At 38.0% G+C, this 8,439-nt stretch overlaps 2 protein-coding genes across 5 annotated transcripts; both read right to left on the bottom strand.

Moving 5' to 3' along the window:
• Positions 1-41: 41 nt before the first annotated feature.
• LOC110754642 (Peptidoglycan-binding LysM domain-containing protein) lies at positions 42-3,295 on the bottom strand. The gene is made up of 3 exons (XM_021955742.2): positions 2,595-3,295; positions 2,064-2,182; positions 42-1,269 (listed from the first exon to the last, which is right to left on the bottom strand). The coding sequence occupies exons 1-3, from the start codon at positions 2,895-2,897 to the stop codon at positions 477-479; spliced, it is 1,215 nt and encodes a 404-aa protein (XP_021811434.2). The 5' UTR covers positions 2,898-3,295; the 3' UTR covers positions 42-476.
• Positions 3,296-4,506: 1,211 nt separating this feature from the next.
• FSD3 (Fe superoxide dismutase 3) lies at positions 4,507-8,194 on the bottom strand. Of its 4 annotated transcripts, none has more exons than XM_021955630.2 (9): positions 8,080-8,194; positions 7,531-7,671; positions 7,147-7,236; positions 6,373-6,564; positions 5,769-5,940; positions 5,369-5,442; positions 5,261-5,287; positions 5,088-5,111; positions 4,507-5,001 (listed from the first exon to the last, which is right to left on the bottom strand). In XM_021955630.2, the coding sequence occupies exons 2-9, from the start codon at positions 7,624-7,626 to the stop codon at positions 4,876-4,878; spliced, it is 801 nt and encodes a 266-aa protein (XP_021811322.1). In that variant the 5' UTR covers positions 7,627-7,671; positions 8,080-8,194; the 3' UTR covers positions 4,507-4,875. The 4 variants fall into 4 exon arrangements, with proteins under 4 accessions (XP_021811322.1, XP_021811323.1, XP_021811324.1 ...); XM_021955631.2 differs by having other exon boundaries at positions 7,147-7,227; XM_021955632.2 differs by having other exon boundaries at positions 7,147-7,224.
• Positions 8,195-8,439: the final 245 nt, after the last annotated feature.

Below are 8,439 nucleotides of genomic sequence, written 5' to 3'. Positions count from 1 at the left end.
TGATGATGATGAAGACATACAAACTGCTGAAACAAGATCAGTATTAAAGAACATTAGATTGTGGCTTCCGTGCGAAAGTAACACAAAAGAATAATAGCTAGTATGATGTATAATGTTATAAACAGATCCTCCCATAAACCCAAGGAGAGCCAGAACCAATATGCATCTTCTATAATCTGGCCAAGTGCTTACAAATTTGTCTGGCAAATATCCAGTAATCTTTTGTTCGCACTGTGCATGTGATCGCTTGCTCCTTCCAAGCGGCCATCCATGGCTTGGACTGTTACCTCTTCCAAAAGCTTGGAACTGTTTTCCATCTAACAGGAAATTCACATGTATTTCAATGATTAATGATGTAGGGTCTTAGAAAAAATCTTTTCCCCCCTTTCTTTTTTCTTTCTATTTACCCCTTGAAAGCTGGTAATGCATGTGCAAAACATGGATCAAAATTGGCAATTAGAGTACAATCAAATGAATTAATCAAGTGCAGCCTTTCTTCGACCTGTTATTGGCTTAGGCAAACCATCAAATATTGGTTTTCTAATGGCCGCAGTTGAAAATGCTTGTAAATCTGGCTTCAAACTCCACTTGGATGTTGACCAGATGAATGCAGAACTGCTACTGTCGTGATCCTGCAAATTTGATGTGCTTGACGACTTCCTCACTCCAGACAACCCGTCTGTTATAAAAGAATCACCCAAACCTACTGGTATAGGATTCAAGCCACCAGCTTCACCATCAGTTCCTAAAGCAGTTCGATTAGCTGCTTTGGGTCTAAGGGCCAAGCACTGCCCTGTAAATGCTGAAAACCCAGCAGTGCCACCGCCACTGTTATCTCCCAACAGCATCTCAGGAGTGCGAGAAAAGTCAGCTTCAGATTTCTGACGCCTCCTAATTAGTTTTTCACCAAATTGATCAGAGTCACCTTCTCTAGTTTCCGTAACAGGCATGGAATCTGAAAGTTCACCATTCTCATCCAGCTTAACTAAGCTTCTTGACTTTCGACGTTGGCCGAAAGGTTTGTCAGAAGCTGGCGAGCCTCCAAGGAAGTGTCCATTTTCTAAATAATGGCCACCTCCATTTTTGTAGACTGCCATTTCAAAACCTTCAGTTATGGAGTTCTGATTTCTTGGTTTCAGCCCATAATAACTTTGTAAAGAGTCCATAGCCGGGGAGGCTTTCCGCTGAGGAGTAACTCTAAGGGACCGGAATGATTCGAACATATCACCTTGTGTGTGGCGGGGTGGGGTCTGGTCAGAGCTAGTCTGGCTGTGTAAATAAGTGTCAACACGGTAAGCCACAAATGAACCACAAACAAAACAAATAAAAGAAGAAACTACCAGCTATACTATCCACTTCAAAGTGCTAAATCGTTACATAACTTGAATTTTAGCAATATTAATAGAGTACGAAGAGACTGAATAGTTATTGTTGTTCTAACTTTACATGTTATAGACATTTTTGAGAGCAGAATCTATAAATTGACCTTGTAACATAAATCTTGACAAATGCTTTGGAAACCTACACATATACTTTCGCAGGGAAAGGTACTACGAGTAAACACAATTTTAAAAAAAAAAGAAAAAGAAGAAGATTGTTTTCTAAATAATCACCTTAAAATGCATCCTAAAATAAGTAAACTTTGTGATCGAGGCTTCCCCTTTAGAAAAGGAAGCAACATCTGGAATGTGACATAAAATGCCAGTTGAACTAATTAATATACAGCAGAGAAATATGGGGAGCTGCTCCAGAAGTGCATTTCCTAACAGTCTTTCCAGATCCTCGATCCTAGATTAGTCGAATAACTAGAGGTGTTAATTATGTTTATGGACACAACATTGACCTAAAACCCAGTCCTCATATCTACTTTTAAAACCAAAAGCATATCCAAAAGAAGAGGGCTTCTGCAGTTACACCAAACAAGTGGGGCCTTAGGTATCGTTTATGGACCCAAAGTAATCTCCAGTAGCAAGAAGAAGCAGAATGGTTGGCAAAACCACAAGTTGTTACCAAAGAAAAAGAAAGTATAATAAAACCAATTAAGAGTAGAGACATCTAATTACCATTGTGTGTTGGAACAAGGGGACGGAGGATGCCTCCCGGGTAGTGGAATCTGAAGAAACCTGAGGGCAAACATTTGACGATCTGTAACAAGGCCATTCATCTTTTTGATGTCGGCCACCTACAATATCATCAAAAATACTAAATTAAAATTTTGTTTTTTAATTTTGGAAAAAAAAAAAAACAGAAGCTCAATAATCGAAAAAACCAGCATACAAAAACCAACCTGATATTAGACTGGGGGAAAAGGAACATACACATTAGTATCAAGACAAAACAATCACACCCCTTGGAGTAAAAGGCACAATAGAACTCAAAGAATCATACGCATTGTCATTGACTACCTTAGCTATCAGCCTTATATATTTCTCAGCATCCAGCAAATATTCAAATTCAATTAACCAACCACAACATAAGAAAAAGAAAACCTAGCAATTCTAAATGGTAATTCAAGCAGAAGAAGTCCAATTGACAGAAAAAAAGAAACGAAAAAACGGAGATGATGAAATGAAAATAGGAATGAAAGTACGTACCTCAACGCCGTATTTGATGGCGACACCAGCAAGCGTGTCAAATTTGGAAACGACGTGTTCTATATAACCTGCACCTGCTTCTCCTCCTCTACCTCCACCGACCAAAGCGGGAGACGAAGAAGACGGAGAATAAGATTGCTGCAGCAGTGATGGCGGCGGCGAAGAACTCGGCAGAAAGAGTGACGAGGAAGAAGACGACGACATTGAATCGTTTTTAATGTTATTTTGATATCGGTTATGTAAATGGGATGATGAAATCACTTGATCTGCATGATGATAACAGAAGTGGCTTTCCATCTGCATATCTTCTGCCAATCACAATCTGATGTCGTCTTCCGAATCATCTCATCTCTTCTCCAAATCTAAAATCAATTACAATTACAAATATAAGAGCGAGATCGTTGAATTCGTCAAGAAAATCGGGATCCCCCACCCCCAGACAATGAGAGATCTAATGGTAATAGATTATATTGATTGATGTAGCAATCAAAATCTATCGCTTTCTTCAATTCAATTCTTGAATGCTTCGTTGGCTAATTGCCCCCTCAGAATCTCTCTCTGATCATCAGGTGAGAAATTGAGAACCTCTCCTCCCTTCTTCCCAGAAATTGAGTCCCTCTATGCCTCTCTCTCTCTCTCTCTCTCTCAAAATTAAAAATTAAGGATTAAGGAGAATTAAGGAGGACTCGGACTATTTGGGTTTGTTATTATTTTATTAATAATTATTTTCCATGTTATTTATACTTAATTTACACTCTAATTTTATCTGACAATTTTTATTTTTATTTTATGAGAATTTTGTTTTTTTCAGAGTCGGCCACCCCATTTCAGTTACAAGTTACAACTGGCAGAGTCCCTCCTGCTTTTGGATTCGGATTTCTTTTCTGTTTTCTGTTTTTCGTTTTTTGTTTTTTTGCCCTTTTTGTTATTTTGTTTTTACCTGAGAAACGAGCGGTAGTTTGATAATTAATAATATAATTTAAAAAGTATGAATAAATTGAAAATAATAATGAAATTCTTATCGGTCAGTCAGGCAGCCCAGCCCAGCCCAGCCCAGCCCAGCCCAGCACAATTGTTCTCAAAATGGGCTGCGTTTTGTTTGTTGACCTTCCGTTCCATTGAGTCAACGTAAATCTAGGAATACGCCACGCCAGGAAGAATTTTAAGGATTATCAGGGTGATTGGACTGAACATAATTTCCCAAGATTAGTTTCGATTCAACAACTCAGTCAGCATTTAACTCCAATATTAGAAGAGATCTAGTACTACTAGGAGCTAGCTTGGTTACTCCAAAAGTTGATTCTTCTTGTAGATGTAAACATTTGCCTAACTTTGCCGCAAAGTCAAGGGTCAATGCTTTCTTTTCAATTTTCTACCATTTCTTTCTTTCTTGGTGTCCATACTTGTAATTTTGTATTAGAAAGAAAACAAAAAGGAATGTTGAAGTTGCATTCGGAAAATTACCCTACATAGACAAGGGCGCTAATTGCTCTCGTCTCACCATAGACAACCAGTCAACGAAAATGACAAGTAGTCGCCTTTTTAAGTTTTCAGGGCAGAAACTCTACATGTTATGTTGTTGCAAGCCCAACCAGTCAGTCTATGACACTTTGACAAAGAAAAGCATCAAACTTGTGGAGAATTCATGCAACCCTAATCTCCTGAATAATAGAAGAAACTGACTTATTAGCCAAATCCTAATCTCGTGTCCAGGGTGGGCGGTGGTCTCTTTGCCTACTTTATTAGTTGGAAAATACTAGGCTTACCACATTTTTCATACCACATTCATACCACCTCTCTAATAGAGGGGAGCCCCATTGTATTGGTGGGCTCCACCTCTATTTGAGAGGTGGTATGAAAAATGTGGTAAGCCTAGCATTACCCTTATTAGTTTAGGCAGGCAGGGACCAAATCGTCAGGCCATCTTTCTACTGCACACTGATGATTAGTAAATACAGAATCAACAAACACACGTTACTTAATACTAAAGTCTAACAAACAAGAAATCTACAATGAGCAATGCGCATAGAAATAGAAACACAAACACTTGTTCTACTCTAATAGCATACGATGATGCACCATCTCTTCCTCTATTCTATAGTGTTACTCTCTAAGCTTGCATCTCTCGTACCAAGATCCATCCTTGTATTCGTGAGGACACCCATAAACAAAATAGCACAACATCCAAATCCAGCTCAACCTCCGTGGGACTCCCATAAACCTAGTAGGGAAGTCTCTTCATTACAGTTAGCCGCAGTACCTACTTGGCTCTAACAGCATTTTAAGCAACAGGGATATTAGGTTCCCCTAAATTCACAAAGGCCTCTGCTCGGGCCATGCGTGCCATTGCCGCATTCCAAGACACAAGATGGTTCATAAATACATCCACATACTTCCCTCTGTCATTCTGTTAACAAGATACCCAAACATCATAAAAATAGGGCCAGCTGATGGAAACAAAGTCAAAAAGTCAAGTTTTATACTACTACATACCTTGTAATCCAGATAATAAGCATGCTGCGAGAAAGAAAGCAAAGACACTATCAGCATGTTTAAGAATTTTTTTTTATCTCTCTCTCTCTCTCTCTCTCTCTCCACAAGAGAGAGGGAGAGCACATAGCAGAGAGAGATACAGAAAGTGAGAGAGAGGGAGATCATTTACACACCTCCCAGAGATCCAAACTGATTATGGGCTGCAGAACAAGATGTGATTAATGCCAACTTTTGAAATCAAAATGTAGAAAATAACATTGGGAAAAGTCGATTTTACTTACTATATCATCCCAGATGAGTGGGCAAATGGCATTTGAAGTTTTAATTATCTTAAGCTGTCTCTCTTCTCTCTTCACTGGGAAAAAGAAACAAGGAAAACTATCAGTAACCAGAGGAGTTGATTAGCAAAACAAGGCCACAAGATGAATACAAACATTTGGTGATATTTGTGCATTTCTTCCATAAATATCAATATCAAGCAAGATACAACCTGACACTCAAATAGTAAAAAAATCCTCATTATTTGTATCTACAAACATAAAACAAATAGAACACAGCATGATAGGCCTTGCTTGACTCAGCCGTACACCATCACAACGAATACGAGGAAATTTCATTCTTAGAAATTCTAAAAGAATAATACTCACAAAAGTTCAGAAATTAACTTAAGAAAGGACTTACAAACAAGCCAAACCCAGCCAGAGCCAAATAGTGTAAGTGCTGCCTCTACAAACTTCTCTCTGAAATTTGTAAAGGAACCAAAATCCTTTTCAATCTGCTGAAGGACGCCTAGTTTGGGCATGTCCCCGCCTCCAGGTTGCATGGATTCCCAAAAAAAGTCGTGATTCCAGACCTACAAGGATAAAAGTCGAAGGATCACATCTCATAATCCTGAAATTAGAGAAGGAAAACAAAGTAAATTTGCCTTGTTGTTCAATATCAACTATCAAGAACATGTCCATTTGAAACTTTTATTAATGATATGCCCAAAACAGGACTTTAAGTTTGCAATTCCCAGTCTCCAAAGAATATGAACTACACAAAACATTTAGAACAATCAATCAGGATAACTGGCAATTTGAACAAGATAAAGCCACAGTTATGCTCGAGGCTACATGACTAGATTAGATGTTGTCAGGTAGTAGAAGTAGTACATTTGAACCTAAGAAAGTCAATCTAAATGTTTCCTATCATTGACCAGTGACTCCTAAGAAAGCTCATCAAACCATTTGAAAATGATCCAGTCAAGAAAAGTACATAAATTAGCTAACAATCTTGCAGATACCTGAGCAGCGTTGTTGAATTCAGGTAAAGGATTCCCATTATTATATGTTGCTTTGACAAGTTCATCAAAACTGTAGCCATATAGTATGTCATTCTTCTCCAGCTGTTTGTTCAAACCTTCCACATAATTACGATGATGGCCTCCCCAATGAACGTCCAGTGTCTTCTGACTCATATAGGGCTCCAAAGCATCCTACAAAGAGAAAGTGCAGTTCAGTCAAGGAAGATCACTGGTCATGGAAAGACTTCTAAAAACTGCTACAAACTGAACAGCACAATTGCAAGGTGGAATGTTATGCATATATGTATCTATAGTATAAAATATTATACTTTTTATGTTCCAAAAATTGCTTTGTATCAAATTTCAAGGATGCAGCATTTGGAAGCCTGTTTGGAGCGTAAGAACTGACAAAAAATAAGCGGCACAACATGAGATGGATAACTCCTACAAGTAAGGCTTTCAGAGAATCAAATTCAACACCACACGAATTTCAGAAACCAAATGACTGCATTACCAAAATATCTTGCAAGGCCAATGAGGTATAAGACTTTGACAAAGGCAAATAGAAAACCAACAAACTTCTTGAGAATGTATCAAGCATGCATCATGCACCTAATGTGATACTTGAATCTGACTTATCCAACTTGATTTCAAGTCACTAAAATTGGTTTAGCACTGGGCCTTATGAATGGGGTGTTCTCTGTTACTTAAGCAGTTAAGAACAAATATCACATAGTACGTAGTTCAATTACAGGTTTTATCTTGTAAACTTACAAATTTATAAGGTGGTTTCTTCAAGCCATAGTAAGCAACAACTTTAGAAGCTCTTTGAGACCGGTCGGGCCATCTTCTCTGCTGCGTACACTGAGTAAATTGAGATTCAACAGACACGCATTATGTAGTCAATATAGCATAAAAGAAATCAACCATGAGAATAGAAATAGAAACAGTTGTTCTGAACAAAATGGCCACATTTTATAGTATTTAAGAAGAACAATAAGTTCTCACTTCCTCATCCGCTTGAAGTTAAGAAGCACATCCACATGATAATATATACTAATCACAATATTCAAATAGCACAATTAAATAGTCATAACAAGGGCAAAGAAATACAGCAGGACAAAAAGCGAAGAAGATGATAAAGAAAACAGCACGTACCGGATGAGGGAGTATGGGACTCTTAAAAGACTGAGAAAAGTCGGTCGATAAAAGATGAGAGCTTGGAGCAGAAGGACTATAAGAACAGAGTATCATTGCTTTGCTCCTTTAATTTCCCCTCTCTCACTTACATAAGCATGTCTGCGAAATCACGAGTTATGGCTCATTTAATTCAAATTGGAGATATACCAAAATAAATAAAATTTGAGGGCTGAAATATACTTGAACAGCTAAATATAAACATAATTTAATTAAAAAAATCTAACTTTTCCTATATTTCTTATCTTTTTCACTAAAACTAAACTCAATCTTAATGCTGCTAATGAAATCTCACTTTTCCTTCCTATGCCTCCATGAGGCTTTCACAAGCAAACCCAATAAATAGTGGTATTAGGCACCATTTATCAAACAATGGAACTGTGAACCATTTTTCCTGCTTAAATGACCCACTGGAGGGTGGTAACATTTCTATGAAGCATTTCCTCAAACACATGTACTACCAGAGAGAAAGAGAGAAAGAGAGAGAGAAAGAGAGAGAGAAAAGAAGACCTTGGTGGTGCTGTTGAGCTGCGGCCTCCAGTGGGTGAGCTTTCCAATTCCCGCTACAAGTATAAAAAAGAGTAAGAAGCTGGGGTTATCGTTTTGTCAGCAGTTTCCGTTCCTTTGATTTCTTTTTCATCCTCTTATCATTGCTAATTTTCAGTCTGACCAGAAAAATCATTGTTCATTGCAGGAAGGTCCAAAACAGAATTTGCGAATAACTCCCTGGGGGAACCAATTGGAAATGTAAGGAATTCTTAATGTCGTTTCTACCCCTAATTCATTGACTATATTACGGAACAAAGAACGGGTATAATTGACTTTTCTCAATTCACTTGGATAGAACAAGGAACCAGAAGCAAAACTCAA

This window comes from Prunus avium, chromosome 1 (genome assembly GCF_965620075.1).
Source record: "Prunus avium chromosome 1, drPruAviu1.hap1.1, whole genome shotgun sequence".
In the NCBI taxonomy this organism is placed as follows: Eukaryota; Viridiplantae; Streptophyta; class Magnoliopsida; order Rosales; family Rosaceae; genus Prunus; species Prunus avium.
Note: the sequence above shows the minus strand (reverse complement) of the source record. Positions and strands in the feature narration are given on the sequence as shown.